The sequence below is a fragment of the Blennius ocellaris genome (genome assembly GCF_963422515.1).
Source record: "Blennius ocellaris genome assembly, chromosome: 12".
Classification (NCBI taxonomy): Eukaryota; Metazoa; Chordata; class Actinopteri; order Blenniiformes; family Blenniidae; genus Blennius; species Blennius ocellaris.
Window position 1 is genome coordinate 22,782,060 of NC_137661.1, and position 18,472 is coordinate 22,800,531.

At 41.6% G+C, this 18,472-nt stretch overlaps 1 protein-coding gene across 1 annotated transcript; it reads right to left on the reverse strand.

Annotated features, from left to right (window-relative positions):
• Positions 1 to 658: 658 nt before the first annotated feature.
• On the reverse strand, positions 659 to 16,502 carry rhpn1 (rhophilin, Rho GTPase binding protein 1). Its single transcript, XM_080505810.1, has 15 exons — positions 16,430 to 16,502; positions 14,021 to 14,136; positions 9,161 to 9,289; positions 8,502 to 8,577; positions 7,715 to 7,792; positions 6,796 to 6,920; positions 5,908 to 6,074; positions 5,424 to 5,611; positions 5,175 to 5,331; positions 3,917 to 4,054; positions 3,436 to 3,630; positions 3,286 to 3,362; positions 2,664 to 2,810; positions 2,316 to 2,468; positions 659 to 2,176 (listed from the first exon to the last, which is right to left on the reverse strand). The coding sequence occupies exons 1-15, from the start codon at positions 16,478 to 16,480 to the stop codon at positions 1,967 to 1,969; spliced, it is 2,007 nt and encodes a 668-aa protein (XP_080361936.1). The 5' UTR covers positions 16,481 to 16,502; the 3' UTR covers positions 659 to 1,966.
• Between the last annotated feature and the right edge of the window lie 1,970 nt (positions 16,503 to 18,472).

An 18,472-nucleotide genomic window follows, 5' to 3' on the forward strand; every position in this document is an offset into this window, starting at 1 on the left:
GGCAAAGTACGGAAAACAATGGACATTTATTTCGACAACATGATCTTTCCAACCAGCTCTGGAGTCACGGTTGTAAAAGAAAAATTGTCTTTTCTTAAAATTGTATACTGTTTTTGGCAAGATGTTTCCATCAGTCAGATGTTGCATTGTGTCAGGCTTCCTGTACTCATGACTCCCATCCTGGCACAAACATACAGAAGCAACAATAAACAACAATAATATGCTACACTTCTACTCGTGTCAAAATCTTACAAAAAAAAAAAAAAAAAAAAAAGAATAAATTCAAAATATTGTTAATTAAAAGAAAGAAATTCCCATCGAACTCCTCTGCAGTTCAGTGGCCAGACTCTGGGGTATCTTTCACATCACAGACGGGATTTTATTTACAAAAAGGAAGTTCTGGACTTAAAACTAAATAAATTAATGATGAAAAAAAAAAACGGCTTGTCTTCAAGTTTAAGTGAAATAAAGGGAAACTAAAACTCATGTCTTCAAAAAGAAAATGGTCTTTAAAAAAAAAAAAAAAAATAAGGAATAACTTTAAAAAGCAGAAGAAAGAAAAAAAGTGAATTCAGGTTAAAAAAAAAAAAAAAAAAAAAACTCCCATCAAACAAAACATCCAATCCCAAAAAAAACCTAAAAAAGAAAACCTCCTGTGATAAAGTAAAGTGTAAAAAGTCTTATTTAAAAAACAACACTGAATTTTGGATTAATTGTCCCACATGCTTTCTTCCACCTTTTCTCAGCTTCACGTTTTATTTAATTATTCCACATTAACCTCTGCGTGTGTTTGTGTCCATTCTGTTCGTTATTGCAACATCAAAAACTATGTCATCATCAAACGATTTGTCTCAGTGCATCAAAAATAAAAAAAAACAACAACAATTACATCACAAAATATCAGATCAAACTTGTCAAGTGCTTCAAATTGTAGAAATGACAAAATCACAATCACAATTGTAAATCCAGGCGCAACCAACCAGGATCATAACACAGGAAAATGTCTTTTTCAATCAATCCTTCTTTTTTTTCTCTCAATTCTCCACCAACATGAGTCCATGTCGTTTATAGTACCACGTTATGTCAGTGATATTTCTAAAAACATGAGAATAAGACTCACAAATAAAAGTTTAAAAGCTCATCTGGGTCTGACGCTGTGTGAAATGCCCCCTGATGTTAAAGAAAAAAAAAAAAAAAGAACCACTTGTCACTCTTTGAAACGGCACATATATGGATGCTGAATACTTTCCTGTTTTTGTGTCACTATAAAGATGTGTTCATCGCTTCATTTCACTGCTGGCCTCGGAAAAGAATCAGGAAGTTCAGTTAATCAATTGTCATTATTTTGAGAAAAAAAAAAGTGATCTGGTGAGAGGGAACTAAATATCAGACTTTTTTTTTTTTTTCCTTTTTCTTCTGGCTGATCCATTCCAGCCATGGTGGCGTTCATATAATAATGAACTCCTACAGTACATCATGCTGAGCCGTGTTCATAGTGATGTGGACGGAATTCTCTTTCTTTCTTTTTTTTTTTTTTTTTGAGAATGCCGGGGGAGAAAAACGATTGTTTTGGCTTGTGTGAAAATATCTTGCTGATATTGCTGCTCCTTCACTGGTGACCTGCTCTGCCGAGAGGTCGACGCCGTGACGCGGTATCAGGTGCGGTGGCATCGCGACACCCGACAGAGCATCAGACCCAGATCTGATATTGGGTGTCGATAGAAAGAAAGTAGAGAACGAGTGAGTGATGTTGGACAGGAAAACATCGGATGGTGTGGACAGCACGTCCCCTTGATTCAATGTGACAGTAAACCTTAACACACGTATGACTGGAAAACAAAAAGGCATCGGAAAACATTGAAGTGAGCCGGAGTTGTTGTCTGCCACGCGGGGAAGGTGTTTCTCGTCGTACCACTAGGTGTCGCTCCGCTGCTGAATCCCTGAGTGGATCCGGTGTCGTCCCGTCTCAGTACATGGCCTCGGTGTCTCGGATGCTTCCAAACGACAGACTGAAGGTGCTCCCGAGTCTCCTGGTGACACTGCTGCCTTCCCTCTTTTTCTTCCTGTTCCAGTTCAGCAGGGAGGCGGAGCTCTGGCCTTTAGCCCCGCCCAGCAGGCGCTGCCGACTGTTTTCTTTGTCGCCACAGTGGGACAGCATGATGATCCTCCTCTCCACCTGATGAACACACGGGATGGGGGAGTTGGGACGATGTGTAAACGTCACAAACGACAGGATGCAACAGATTTTATTTACATCACAGACGAGATGAAAGACGTTGAAAGAAGACGATTTTTGTTTGCGTGTCACATATCACCTGTGTATCACTGGCATGTAACGTGATCACGCTGATCTCCACGCCTTTGTCGCCGCAGCTCTTCAGCATGTGGACCACCTCGCCGTGTTTGGCCCACTTACAGTCCTCCCCGTCCACCGCCACGATGTAGTCCCCTTCTCTGAGTCCCGCCTCCTGCACAGCACCGAGGACAAAGCAACTGTCAATCACAATGTCGATTATTTGGGTGTTTTTTTTTTTAAACTCACTCGCTGTGGTCAACTTTCTCATGCCCTCTAAAGCAGTGGTGGGAACACTTTAAGTTTAAAGTCAAGGTGAAGTCTCGTAGATAAAAGTTTTATCCCCCCCCTCATACAGACTCTGACTCGCCTCAGCACAGCCTCCAGGCACCACTCCGGCCACCAAGACGGGGGAGTCTCCTCTGAGTGTGAGACCCATGCCTCCCTCTCTCTTCTGCAGGTAGATCAAACGCACCGGGCCCCAGCGAGCTCTGGCACAAAACACCGACAAGGGGCCCTGCAGCAGAAACAGTCAATGTACACTTCTTAACAAAAGGTTTGGGGATTTATTAGCACAGTGTTTTTCAACCACTGTGCCGCGGCACACTGGTGTTTCCGCGAGATCTAGTCAGGTGTGCCATGGGAAAATTATCCAAATTCACATTTTTTTCTAAAAATCATTTGCTCTCACAGCCGACAGTGTGTTGCAGAGTAATCATGTATAAATACTCTTCGCCAATAGATGGCGGCACAGAAGTTTGCAGGTGAAATTGAAACTGACAGACGTCAGTCTGGTTAATCACCAAAACTTTGATGAGAATGACTTTATATTGTTAATATAGGCTACAGAGTTTCACATTTTAACCACTTTCGGATGGTGGTGTGCCTCGAGATTTTTCCAAACAAAAAAGTGTGCCTTGGCTCAAAAAAGGTTGAAAAACACTGTATTAGCATGTGTGTGTGTGCGTGTGTGTCGTTCCCGTGGTGCTCACCAGTCTCTGAAAGACGTCTGTAACCTGGACCGTGGAGAAGTTGGGTGCAGTGATGTCCGGCTTCTGGTGAGTATGAGCTGCGAAACCGGAGTAACAATCACTAACTGTACGTTCAACCACAATCGTACCGTCGTCATAGATGAGACTCACACTTTATCTCCGGCGCCTCGGCCGTCTCGTCAAAGTCGTCCTCTCGGTCCAGCTCGGAGTACTTGTCCAGGGAGCGCTTGTGCGTGAGGGACAAGACGTCCTGCAGGATGTCCATCTTCCTCAGGATCTTACACAGGCTGTGAACGCGCAAGGCCTCCTCGTGTCTGATCACCGCTCGCCGCAGGTGGGCTTTGCCTGTCCCGACACAACAGCAACACACAGCGTTACTCAGTTGACGGAGACGGTCCGGTCTTGTCAATCCAAGCAACGAGTCCGACGTAGAAAAGGCCGATTAGATTGTTGAAATAAACAAACTCACTCTAACAAACACACAAAGCTGACATATTACAGCTTTAATGCAAACAAAGTCCAGGTCTGAACCAGATGAGGTATAAAAAAAAACAACACATTTTTTAAACATTTTGACATGAACTGTGTTCAGTATTTTAGACTTTATAATCTTTGGGAGCAGCGAACTCACCCAGTTTTCGTCGTTTCTCGGGATTTTCTAAGACCTGGCTGAGCGGCGGCCCTGCAGGAACGTTGACGTAGAACTGGAGGAACGACTTCTCTGCTTCATCACCCTCCTCCTCCTCTTCCTCCTCCTCCTCAGAAGACACTATGGGGCACATTCACAGTTAACATTAACTGCATGAGTTTTAAATTACATTCAGAAAATGTGTATTTATCTAGAGTTTTACCAATAAAACTAATTGATTGTAGTTATACACAACTGGAAAAGCTATTTTTGTCCCTTCAAAGCTCTACTTGGAAGTATAAAAGAAGATTTGGTCAAGTATGCGTCCCACACAGTCATCTCTGCTGCTCATCCCACAAATGCATGATCCTTACATAGATAGAATTTAAGATTCATCGCAAAACAAATGATTGTTACAACAAAGAAATAATCCAACAAACACACACACGTCCGTTTTAGTTGTCTAAATGCTTCGGTGGAAAAATAGAGGGGAAACTATGTTAGAGAGGATCATTTCTATGCATTTTCCCATATTTATTTGTTTGTTATCATTTGTTTCAGAGAATTCCTCTATTTATTTCTTTTTTATCAAAAGAAAATGCACAACGAGAAGAGATTTGGCAAAACAAAACAGGACTTGTGAACATGACAAAGGTTTTACGAAGAAACTTTACAACGACCCAAAACAACATAATGTAATAAATTATAGATCCCAACATCTGCTTTCAATCCCAGCAGTACCTGGCTGCATAATCTATCAATTAATCCTTTTCAATTGTCATATTCTCGTTGTTCTTCTTTTACTCCTTTTGGGTTTAACGACAGTTTGCATGCGTAAAGTTGCATTACTGCTATCTGCTAGTTCTATCTATCTACTTTGTTTCCCCACCGCTCTCTTCATCCCTGATGACTGTTTACCCCTCTCTCTAATCAGATGAGTTTTTGTCCCTGATGATTGTTAACCCCTCTCTCTAATCAGATGAGTTTTTGTCCCTGATGATTGTTTACCCCTCTCTCTAATCAGATGAGTTTTTGTCCCTGATGACTGTTTACCCCTCTCTCTAATCAGATGAGTTTTTGTCCCTGATAACTGTTTCCTTTCTTCTTCTTCTTCACTTGGGTTCAGCATCAGTTGGCATCTGTGAAGTTGCGCTACCGCCACCTGCTGGTTCCAGTTAGTTTATACTATTCCCACCCCTCAGGGGAGAAAGAAAGAAAGAAAGAAATAAAATAAAATATAATAAAATAATTTTCTACGTACACGTGTGGTCACACAGTGCGACAGCGGCGTAGAAGTGCGCCAGAGCCCGGAAGTGCTCCGATTTCACCTGAACCATGGACGCCCATGAAAACGGCACGTAGTCCTTCATCAGGGGCTGCGTCATGGTCTGCTGAACCAGCAGGTAAACGTCGGACACCTGCAGAACACACACACACACACACACACACACACACACACAGTGAGTGTGTCACATACCTAAACAGACCAACGGGACGCTCCTTCACTCACCCGCGCTGCTTCCTGTGCCAGGCGGAGGTGGGAGGTGAAGTGTGTGTCCTGCGCGGTGAGCGTAACACGCTCAAACACACACTCCTGCACCTGGGCCACCATCAGGCGGACCAGCATGCACAGCGACGGGCCGCTCATATCCAGACTCGGGGCGTTGGAGAAATTCTCTTTAAGGTAATTGAACGCACCTAAACAAGCAGTGGCATGGTTTAATGAATCATATGAATTTGTTTGATCAAATGCAGTTTGAAATTGCTGTAAAAAAAATAACTGACTGATGACGACATAACGTGAAGAAATCAACAGTTGCACACCAAGAAATTGTCTAAACGCGAGTGAAATCTTCACAACCAAAAACCATAACGGAGCAGATGCAGGTCAACAGGTTCAATACGTTTCTGTGTACAAAAAAAAGCCTCTTTATGTTCAGAGTCTCGCAAAACCGAAGCTGCCGGAATAATTCCGGTGCGTTTGTGTTTTGCACCTGCAGCTCGCTGGAAGGCGTCGATGGCCCGGTCGATGCCGGCGACCGCAGAGCGATCCTGCCGCGCGCCGATCTGCGTGTACAGGGCCCCGATGTTGAACAGCACGCTTCCTTTCTCAAAGGCCAGGGCGCGCTGACACGACGGGACGCCCGTCAGAGAGTCGTACCTGAGGGAGAACGAGTCACTCGTCACACCGCAGTTTGGAGAAAAAAATCGGATCATTCTCACGTTCTAATTTAGCTCAAATCCTTGATATCATGAACTGTAGGGACCAGAAGCATTTGTTTTGCTTCTCTTATTAATGCTGAGCATTGGGGGTTAAATTCCTGCTGAATGCAGCCAGGTAGTGAAGGTATAGTTACATTATAATAAGAAAAACACTGTGATTGTTCCAATACTATAAAACCGAGACAGTCAGCAAATGAACAATATCAATTGTAATCCCCTATTAGGAACTCGTATATGTGCTAAACGGTATCAGCAAGTAGTCAAATATAAGTACTCGCATGCAAAATATGGAATATTTTCATGTGCTTTTTGAGTTTACGCTGATGTTTGGTGTCATTATTGCACCACTGCATTTCATCTACTGTCTGACTTTGTTTGATTATCAGATTTATTGTGTTAAAATCTCTCGAGACCAGGTCTAATTCTAGTTATACACTTATACCTCACAGGTAATATCAGGCTGGACCAGCGTCACTATCCAGCAACATCGTGCGGAACAAAACATGAATAAAAAATGTTTTAATTCAAAATCCTATTTAGTAGTGGAACAAATTGACTCCGGACACACACGATATTTCGGGGAGCAATCTTTTGAATACTCTTTTGAAATTGCAGTCCAGTCAACACAGAAAGGATGAGAAATGCAATCAGGTAATTACCAGTGGAAGTGAACACCCAAATTCCTGTGAGCGGGGAAGAAGCGCTGGTCCACGTAGTAAAGCTGGTTGTAGTACTCCATCAGGAGCTCCAGGCCGGCCTGATTACGACTCGGCGTCCGCATGGCCTGGACACACCCACACAAAGACTCATTCGTGCCGCGTGAAGCTGTTTATAAAAGTGTTGATCACAGCAAAGGGATGTTGTATTACATCCTTTGCTTTTTCTAATCAATTAAGAAAAAGCTGCAGTGTGTGAAAGTGTGTTGAAAGGTTTATCTAACATCAGACTGAATTCACACACAGAAACGTCAATATTCATGATATATATTATATTATATTATCTGATGCTGATGCAGCTCCAAGCCTTCTGGCTCCGCTTCATCGTCTCATCTGTCAAACACATCTGAGTTCTTTCAAAACAAAGCTCCAGACCTTTTGTTCTGCTGCCGCCTTCTAATAAAGAAATTACTAACTATATGCTGCACTGCATCTTTATCTCTCATGTTGCATTTAGTTTTGATTGTTTTATTTTAAATATGTATGTTTTTCATTGTTTAAATTCTCATTTCTGGTTAATTTTTTGCTTATGTTGGTGTTTATGTTTGTTGAGTGGTTATACAAATACATTTGCCTTGTCTTTTTTAATCATAAACTGCGATTCAACTATTGAACTGAACTTCAAACAAATTTTAATTTGCTGCATTTAATATGTTTTTTTTGTTTTTTTAAATCATTCAGGTAAATTGAAGATAGGAGTTCGCCAATAAATTAAATCACTCTTATGCCTTTTCTACCATTACATCTGCCTAATGCTAGAGGCGCAATGATTTTTCACCAGGAGCTTCATAAAAACACATCTAATACTGAACCAGAGGGATGTTTGTTTTGTATAAAAATCGACTGAGGCACATTTATTAACCTGTCTGAGCTCCATAAGCTCCCTGATCTCCTTGTCGTAGAGCGAGCTGTCCTCCCCGTAGTGCTCGCAGATGAAGTCCTGAGAAGAGAAAGAACGGAGATGCAGTCAAAAACTCACATGTGGAGGTTTTGACCTGAACGACGGACGCGATGAACGTCTCTCAGTGTTTTCTATCTAAAACGGTGAAAAGCCTCATAACATTTTTTTTCGTATTTTTCAAACAGTTGTTAATATTTTTTTTTCCCATGTTTTAGTGACTTTAGTGGATTCAATCTTTCAGCTGTATTTGCCATCTTGTGTTTGTTTTGGCCTTTGCTGTTTAAGCTCTTTCGTTTTTGATCTTTTAGCAGCTTTTCGAGCCAATTTTACTCTTTTAAACATTTTGGCCATATTTCCTTTTTGCACTTTCCCATGGTTTTTGACGTTTGAGATGCTTTGAGCAACTTGGGGAGTTTGAGCTTGTTTTTTATTTTCTCGTTTGGCTTCTGTAGCAGTTTTGAGCAATTTTTAGCATTTTTAATTTTCAACAGCGAAAGCTGTTTTGACTTTTAGACATTTTAGATGTGTTGCTTTTTGACAAATATTTCTAAAAGACCATTTTCGATCTTTTCGTTTTCCCAGTTATGCTGGTGTACCACCGGTGGGAGGTGCGCCACTTCGAGACTCACAGATCTCAGGTATAAAAGCTGGTGCAAGATTATGTTATCTTATGATCAAATATCGGGATCGAAACTGTTCACAAGCTCTGCTTTTGGGTTGAGAGCGGCTGGATGCTTGTCGTCCTCACCTGGATGGAAACAGTAAAGTCCGCCTCTTTGGTTTCTTTCAGGCCGAGAGGGATCATGGGAACGTTGATGGCCTCACTGTGAAAAGACACAAACGCATAATGTTTTTTCCTTTGGGTCAAAACCCCAGGTACGTGGCACAACACTGGGTCACCGCTATCCAGTCAGCACCGCCATCTGCTTCCCTTCAGACCCAGCAGGCACTCTGCTCAGTGCTCCATCCTGCCAATAAGCAAAGCTAAAGCCACGTATTAACCCCTACGGCGCCGTCAACCCCCTACACCCAGCACCTCCCGTTCACGTTGACCACAAGCGGGCCCTCTACGGGGTCATTAATGACACTCTAATCGGGGGGGATTTAGCCCTCCTTTAACCCGGGGCCTATGGAGAGGAAAAAAAGATCTCCTGCCTGTGGGGGATGGCTCAGATAAGTTTAAAGCCTCCACACTTGTGGGACCATACATTTCGAACATCTTACCTTAACTTTGAAAAAAAAAAGAACCTAGAATTAATTATAGAAGAAAACACTAAGAAATTATACCTGTAGCATGTGAAAAATATAAGAAATGAAATGTCGACTCTTTTTTTAAACAATATATTCATCTTTATACTAAAGTGTGTGTGTGTGTGTGTGTGTGTGTGTGTGTGTGTGTGTGTCTACCTGTCAGTCTGGTAGACCTCCATGTTGCTGTTGAGCTCCTCCAGCTCCTCTTTGAGCAGCTGCAGGTTGGAGTTGACGAAGCTGAGCTCGAGAGCAACCGTCTCCTTCACCTTGTTGTTGGTTGTTGCCCTGAAGAAGAAGATGACGCACACTCATCAAATCTCAGCCATCATGGGACACACACACACACACACACACACACACACACACACACACACACACACACACACACACACACAAAACCAACCGACTTCAACTGACTATGAATTTCAGGGTGACGGGGAAGAAAAAACTGATTTGTTTGGTCTGAATAGTTAAGCTTTTGGTTTTTTTTTAAACTCCAAACAGATTTTGAACCCTAATCTGTGAATGTTCATGTGCACACAGATAAAAAGAATCTCCTGTTCACTCTTCATTCAGTCAAAAGGCTCTCCACCCCGAGAGACAAAAGGGGGGGTTCGTGGTGAGTAAAGCCAGATTACACAGTTGTGAGTACGTCTGAGGTCAACGACACACCATGTTCCTGGAAAGCTGAGGCATCGTCGGGTCGCCACGGCAACCGATGATACACGCGTAAGAACAAAAAGTTCCCCTCATCGTGCAAACGATAAATGACGATGGCTTTATGATCAAGACTGCGGGGAACCAGGGACAGGGGAGTTTCAAGATGCAGCCATTATGGATATTTGATCATTAGCATTGAGGAGGGAATAGCGCTTATTAGCACACAACAGATTTGATGTATTACACAGAAATATTCGTTTTTATAAAGATTGTCCCAGTGAAGACATAGAAAGAAAACTCACAATGAAACAATGAAATAATATGCAATGCAATGCAATGATGTATCGTATTACTTGGAGATGACGGTTGAAAACCTCTTCGGGCCCATGAAATAAGATGCAGTGGGAGATCGAGGGAGGAAAATGAACAACGTTAAACGTTAAGATAAATAATTGCTTGACGAACTAAAGATGAATCCACACACACACATTTCAGAAACTGCGTGACCACATCTGTGCTTTCAACCAAGCTGTCAACGCCATCATGCTTCCTCCTTCTTCTTAAAACAATCTTGACATTTAATGTTAGATACTCACGTGGGAGTTCACGATCTAAAGAAAACTCTAAAAATCAAAATTTCACAGTTCAAACATGTTTAGCTGAAGACTTTAAGCTGGCGGTGTTTTGCGGGTGTGAATGGATGAACTTGTGTGTGAAATTTAACTGAAAGTTCAACTGACTAAACTTACTTTGGCATGTGGCAGATATTATTTTCTATTAAAAAAAAAACAATGACTGTAAAATTACTTTTTTTTTGTAAAGAAAGCCAAAGATTTTCCAGTATTTGTACTTCTAATATCATAGATAAAACAATAACACAAGATAAAGTCTGCATTTTTCTTAGTAGGTAATGTTATTCTGTCCAGTAAGACCACTTCAGCTTCACCTCTGTCTTCATGTCATTGCATCTACCAGTCGGACTCACACAAGGACACACACACACACACACACACACACACACACACACACACACACACACACACACACACACACACACACACACACACACACCTACGTATAGGATCAAGCCAAGGACAATCTGATTAGTCAGCTTTAAATGGGCTGCCAAATATCCCCTTCACACACACACACACGCCCACTTGCACGCATAACAAGCTCCAGCTTTTGAGGGGGAAAACAACTCTTATCTTTACTTGCAATTTGTTTTCGTTCGACTTCACATATATTTTTGCAGGAACGGAACTTCGCCAGGACGGCACTGGCTGCAGTCTCGGAGCGAAGTTCCCAAAGAGGAAAACCTCCTGTCGGACAATGTCTTTTATTCAGCCAATCACACACCCTGACGAGTTCCACTCCCTCTGTGGAGTAATTAGCATCGTGAACCCCTGATCACCCCCCCCGACATACCAGGAATCTAACCATGACCCAGTTCCAGAGCGTTTACAGAGGGGAGTGGAGTGAAAATGAAAGTTTTGCGTTTGTGTGTGGGTGATTCCAGCTGACCGGAAAGGGGGAGGACAGGGTGAAAAACAAAAAGTCTGACCGTGCCAAACAAATAAAGTGGGGGGATGAGCTTGTCGGAGCCGGGCTGGGACTCTGTGCATGGGAACAGGACAGGAGGTGGACACAAAGCCGGCTGATTACAGGCCGGCGGGCCGTGTGGGGGTCCTCTTTGTCTCGGTGCCTGAGCATCTCAATAGAAGAAAAAAAAAAAGGGGGGGGGGGGGGGGGGGGGGGCAGGAGCGCTTGTTTTATTTCCCTCAAACTGAGTCATCACCTTTGAATGGCATGGGACAGAGAGATTCAAAAGATGGGAATAAAGAATGTGTGTTGCACATGACGTGACGTCAAAACTCATTTAAACATTTAGTTCCATTTAAAAACGTACATAGTCACGGATTACAGTTCCTTTGGGGTTCACTACACTATACACTACAGCAGTGTTTTTCAACCACTGTGCCGCGGCACACTGGTGTTTCCGCGAGATATAGTCAACTGTGCCGTGGGAAATTATCCAATTTCACATTTTTTTCTAAAAAAACATTTGCTCTCACAGCCGCTGTCAGCTGTGAGAGCCATACTCTTCGCCAATAGATGGCAGCACAGAACTTTGCAGTTGAAACCGAAACTGAAAGATGTCAGTCTGGTTAATCTCCACCACCTGCGGCTGCTCCCATCTTGTACCAAAATACCGTGTCAGTGACAGTGATGGAGAAGTTTTTGAAAAAGGAAGAATCTAACCAGGATATCAGCTCTGTGTTCATCCATCAGGTCCAGGTTTCACACTGAGTGAGTAAAAATTAAAAAAAGATGGTGGTGTGCCTTGAGATTTTTCCAAAGAAAAAAGTGTGCCTTGGCTCAAAAAAGGTTGAAAAACACTGCACTACAGATCTCCCGCTAACACCCAGCTTTTAACTATAAAGACGTAGGAAATACAAGAAAATGCTTTCTTTTTCTTTTAATATACAGCCTATTATGCAATACAGTATGAAACAATGCAGTACAAATCTGTACAATACACTATCATACAGCTTGAGTTGATCATTCAGTACGGTACCATACGATCTGGTCGGGTACAATATAATACAATATGATGGAGTGTGGTACAATACAGTGCCATGTGGCACAAAACTATTCAGCATGGCACGACAAGACACAACGATTCGTTATAGTATAAAGACCCTCAGTTTATGTTTAATATGAAGAGATCAGGCTACATATATGTATATATATATGTTGTCCGTGTGTCCCGACCAAAATTGAAAGCGGGAACCTGAATAGATACAACCAAACAGTTGTGGTTGCCTTTAATATAAACCGCTGGTGTCCTCTGTGTTGATGTTGTTCGATTCTGACACGGCTCTATTCAAGAGGCCCAAAGCAGCTCCTTGCTTTAATTAAGTGGCTCCTCCTCCTCTTTCTACTCCTCTCAAGTTGAATCTTTTATGAGTTTCCCCGAAACTGTTATTTTCTCAGGGATTTTTTTGTGGCTATTTATCATGTAAATGTCTGTACACGCATGTACACTTTGAGGAAACCTTTCTGACTGTGAGTGGATGGACAATAAGCCGTGGAGACTTTGATGTCCCGCCACTACTCTTTTTTTCTTTTCCTTTTTTCACTCCTCCTTTTCTTCAGTGATAAAACTCTGGCGTGCCGCGTGAATGACAGCCGGCCGCTTTAAGACACAAAGCCAGCACAGTTGTGCTGATTAGTGCTGCTGGTGCTTTAACACTGCCAAAGTATCCCATGTTCACTGTAGCTTTATGTGACTATGAGAACTGATAATATCAGAGTAAATAAAAGAGTGGAAACGACATAGAGAAGACACACAGGCACATGAACATGCATGTTCACACACAGCGAACGCAAACAGAGCCATAAAACTGGGCGGTGCCGGGGTGTGGGTGCGCGAATGTCTTTTTAGAAGGGGAGTGATCTCTGACCTTTTCCCATCACTGGACTGCACCACAAGCGTGACAGGACCAACGACTTAACAAAGACGCACTGATACGGACGTGACTGAATAGTGTTTCTCAGGGAAAAAAAAAAAAGCCCATCTGAAAGAAGCTTTGTCAATTTTTCTAATTCCAACAATTTGCTGACAACAGTCAACCTATAAAACTGCATTAAGCACCAGATAAGGCTGGTTAAATACGTTTCACAAAAAAAACATGTCGTATCAAGCTTCTTTTTAACCCGCATGCTGTCCGTAGATGCAGCATAACTTCAGGCATTCGCTGAAATCTTTTTTTTTTTTTTTTTTTTTTAAATCAGATGCTTCAGAGGCATATATGTAAAAAACAAATCATAATTTCTACTTCTCGCAAGAACACAAAAATACCTTTTTTGTTTTGGCATTATATGACCTTGTCACCGTCAACACTGCTTGAGATTATGTGTCGGAAGAATATCAAGCGTATCAAGCATTTTTTTCACTATTTCATCACTAACACATCCTCTATAATATCTACTGGTCAATCACTCCTCAATTTCCCTTGTTGACTAAGCAAGTATCATGACTTTTCCCAGCGATGGTTTGGTTTTAACCCTGGACACACTGGTCCAACTCGCCATCAGCTCGCTCTGATCCACGGGGTCAATTAGTGACGTGACTTCAGCTCGGCAAACGAATAAGAGAAGGATGGAAATTGTGAAATGAATGGATGTGGGGAGAAAACTTACCTTTGTGACCTCATGATGAGATGAAATGCAGATATGTCTTTAATGTATAGCTTATAGACATCTAGTCATTATTCTTATTATTTTTTTTTTTTTGCACATGCATCACAGTCCATCCCATCAGTACAGAGAAAACAAATAGCAGCCACTCACCTGAACAGGTTTTCTGCTCCCGCTCTCATACGCATTTCCTTGTTGATCTGCTGGTTGATGCGAGCTCGTCGATGCTGCAGTTTACTGCGCTGAGTCTGGGCAAAAGGATCGCAACCCTGCAGAAAATGAATATAACAAATGGACCATTACGGATAATAACAACTCTCATGCTGTCTCACCACTTTATTTTTTTTGTTTTCTGTTTTTTTTAATCTACTTTTTTTTTTTTTATTGCTTTGGAATCAGGATTACAATTGGACATACTAATTATTCCATCCACTGGTTGATTTCTTGCAACTTTCCAGAAATCAGTTCCCAAAACACTGTTATTTTCTGACAATCCCCCCCCCCCAAAAAAAGTGTTTTCTTTGATTACTTTTATGACCTGATAAACCACGAGCTGAAAAAATAAAACAGCAATGACCCGTTCTACTACCACGAGGAGAGCCAGCAAATAGAATCCTCACATCTGCCGTGTTGCAAGCAGCTGACAAACCAAGAGGGAGATGACTAATGTTTTTCTTCTGAGTCAAGACAAAAACAAGAAAGCTTCTATTCTAAGCTCAATTTAAAAAAGAAAAAGTTGGAAATATAAATAAAAGCAGAATGGAATTATTCATGAAGCTCATAAACCCATAAATGTAGCACATCATATCAGCTTAGACATGAAGAAGAGTGCCTCGATGGATGGGATTTCTCTATAATCAAATCTGCTGTGAAGTGCAAAACTGTCCACAATCCTACCTTTTTCTTCACTTATAACTTAACAAATACTAAAAAAACTATGAAATGGGAAAATACTTCCCAGAAGATGTTATGAAAAACTTCTACCTTGACACAACTGAGTAATACAGTACTATCAAACAACTGTATGTGTTATAAATACATAATACATTTGAAAAATGATCCAAAACAAGACTTACTTGACACACTTTGCCAACATAAGCACATATTAAATTTGATTCTGTGACCGTCATTACTGTATTATTGCTAGTTTTGGAAGGATGTTGATGTTACCAAATATAGCCGACCGGGATGTCTGAGTGTCCACAGAAGTGTTCATGATAGGGCAAATCAAAAACAATGACAAAGTGAGTTCTCGGGAGTGAAAAGCATTATAGTAATCATGTGCTCACGTACAGCAAGTAGAGCGCTATCGCCAAACAAGGGTAATAATGTCAGAGCGGTGTATCCGTTAGAAGATTTAGCACCTTCTTATATTGCTTGCCTTTGCAGGCAGAACCTCATATACAAAGGTCCACAGGCTAAAATCGCCAATATGTCATACAACGCAGAACTTTCACACTTAAAGGTAAACAGATGTACGGCTGAATGACAGATGGATCAGCCACAACTGTAAACGTGGCGAATACTCCCTTTCCTCGCCGCTGTGGTTACTTGCCATCGCCTTCCGATTCGGTTAACCCACTGACTTTGACTTGTGTGTGTCTACACACGTCTCACTTTCTCACCCTCTTTCTCCCTTTATCTTTATCGTTCCCTCTCACCCAGTTAAGGTGTTTGTTTAGCGTGCGCACGTCAAGTAATCCTCGGAGTGCCTGTGTGGATTAGGCTCCTGGCCCAGGTCCCACCGCTGCTCCGCCCTCAGGAGGGCAGGAGGATGGAGGCAGCTCGACATCTGTGCTGTCAGGGGCTTAAAACCTGCGTCCAGATCCTTGGATGGACCAGGTGACTTTCTCTTAACATCTCTCCACCTAAGCTAACCCTAACCCTTCACTCACTAATTCTTTCAAGAAACCAAAACACACAGGTGCAAGAGCAAGCCAACGCCACAGCCCACATATTCTCACTCATACTTCCAGATATTCTGTATATTTTACTGTACATTAGAAGTTATTACAAAGCCACATACAAAGCATGTTAAACTTTGCAAACACATGCAGCTGAAGATAAATCAAGAAAAAGGGTGTACCCTGCCTCCAGTCATTGTCAGGGATGATCAGCCCGGATGCTGAGAGATAAAGTGGTACAAATAATGGACGGACGGGTGGAGGGATGGATGGATGGATGAGATACATTAAATATAAAATATCACAGCGTGTACTGATAAAAGAAGGCAAATGACCAACACCTATTTGAAAGATTTTTCCTTTTCATGTATTTTCTATCTGTAATGAAAAAGAAAGTCAATGCATCAAATCAGTGAAGAAACTCCCACAAAGGAAAGAGGAAAAATACTTCGAAATAACAAACTAATAAGTGGGGGAAAAATCAAGTTTGTTGTCACAAAGTCAATGTTGTAGTTTGTCTTTAAGTGAGAACAGAGTTTGGGAATACTTCTGGAGTTAATATCAAAGCTTGAAACTGTTTTTTTTTTCTTCTTTCAAGGTTTTAGACGTCATTAAAAAAAAAACAATGTTTAACTCCTATTCCTCAGGTTTGTCTCACCTTTCTGACGCTCCCACTGTGGCTGCCATCTGCGGGTAACGTTATGGGCATGTCCTCCTCCTCCGAGCCGCCCTCTGACAGGGACCCCTCAAACTCTCTGCAGGACATTTATAAGCGCACAACACAGCTCCAGTCAGGACATATCTGTCAAAGACCTTGTTAAATTCCACAGAAACTGCTCCCACCCCGACAACAGCAACGAACTACAAACCGCTGCCTTTAATTCAAGCTAACTTGCCTGCTCGCAGGTCCCTCCATCGTGAAGCAACAACACCTGAGGCCGAAAAGTCCTTACATGACTCTCGACTTTGTCGCTCGCTCGGGAAAAGAAAATCCAAGTCAGCACGAAACTCCCACGAACGGCCAGGGAGTAAGATTAACTTTCCACTTTTGAAAACAACTCCAGTCCCTGCGATACCTCCTCCTCCGCCCGATGCTTTTTTTTTTTTTTCTGACGAGTGTGCAAACTGCAAGAGCTTACTCTCTGAGGCGGGTTGCGAAAGGGGCGGACAGCCAATCACAGCACAGGATTCTCGACAGACAGGAAAACTGACCAATCAGAGAGTGGATTTTGACCGAGCGAAAGCTGCATTATGGCCAATTACAGGTCGCTCCAGGCGTCCCCCCAGCGCCGTGCACGGTTACTATGGAAACGATAGTGTTGCGCTGTGGCTTGTGTGTGGGCTCCCAAAGATTGAAGAAGCCCCGCCCCCTGAACGCTATTATTGGTATTATTCTAAGTATTAACTAATAATAATAACAATAATAATAATAATAATAATAATAATAATAATAATATCATATGTAAGATCATTACAAAGACTTTTTATTCCCCCCCAAAAGAAAATCGCGAAACGAATAGTTCTCAAGATGGGTTTTCGTGAACACACCAATCAACTATTTTTACAATCTAAAAGTTTAATATTCATGCACCCTGTGGAGTTCAAAACCATTCAAACAATATATAAAGCAAAGAAAAGTGCACTGCTACTTATTGCTTATAAAATGTTGAAGAGGGGAAATGAAAAATGAAGAAATCCTTTTTAATTGTTTTACATGATATATTGTGTGGCCTATGTTCTTGTAAGTTGTCCACATTTTAAGAACTTGCATTTAAAGGTACAATGTTTTTTTGTTTTGTTTGTTTTTTTAAAGGTAATATAAACCTCGGCTAACCACCAGAATGGGACAAAACAGCAGTCCTAATATAATCTCAACAATACTTTTTTGTTTTTTTTTTAATAGAAAATTGATCTCGATGGCATCTTTACCAAAATCCGAAAGCCTACAGACAATTAAACCTTGCAGTACTGCATGTTTGCACAAAAATCAGCAGACGGTACTAAAGGACAACATTGCCTTGGTCTTGGCCATTGTTATAATTAAGTGATAAGCAGGAACATAGACTTTAACCACTGGAACTAATCTGTACCACAGCAAGTACCAACCATAAACTAGAGGTAAAAAGAAACTAAAGCAACTTGAATCAATAGATATGAATGTGAGTGTGTGGGTTTTACTGAAGTTTTACTTATCATAGTTATGCAGGTAAATGATGAAGAGAGAAAACATCCTAAAAGAAAAGGAAAGAAATTAGATGAGAGTGCAGCTCACCTGCCTCACGAGAGCACCATCTTCTGTTCACTGATGCACATTACAGCCCAGTATTACAGTAGTAGAAGTAGAAGTAGTAGCAGCAGCAGTACTAGTAGTAGAAATATTAATATTAATATTATTTATATTATTATTATTATTATTAGTAGTAGTAGTAGTAGTAGTAGTAGTAGTAGTAGTAGTAGTAGTAGTAGTAGTAGTAGTAGTAGTACCAGTGTCAGAAGCAGGAGTAATGATCCTGCTGTTACCAGTCGTAATTCCAGTACAAGTAGTAGTGTAGTAGCACCAGTATAAGAAGCAGTAGTAATGATAATGCTGATATCGTTGTACCACCCACAGTGTTAGTAAACGGGGTTTTCCAGCGGTGCTGTGTTCATCACGCCCTTATTGTGAAAGACGCCCTGAGCGGATGTGGACTGTTAGCATCCC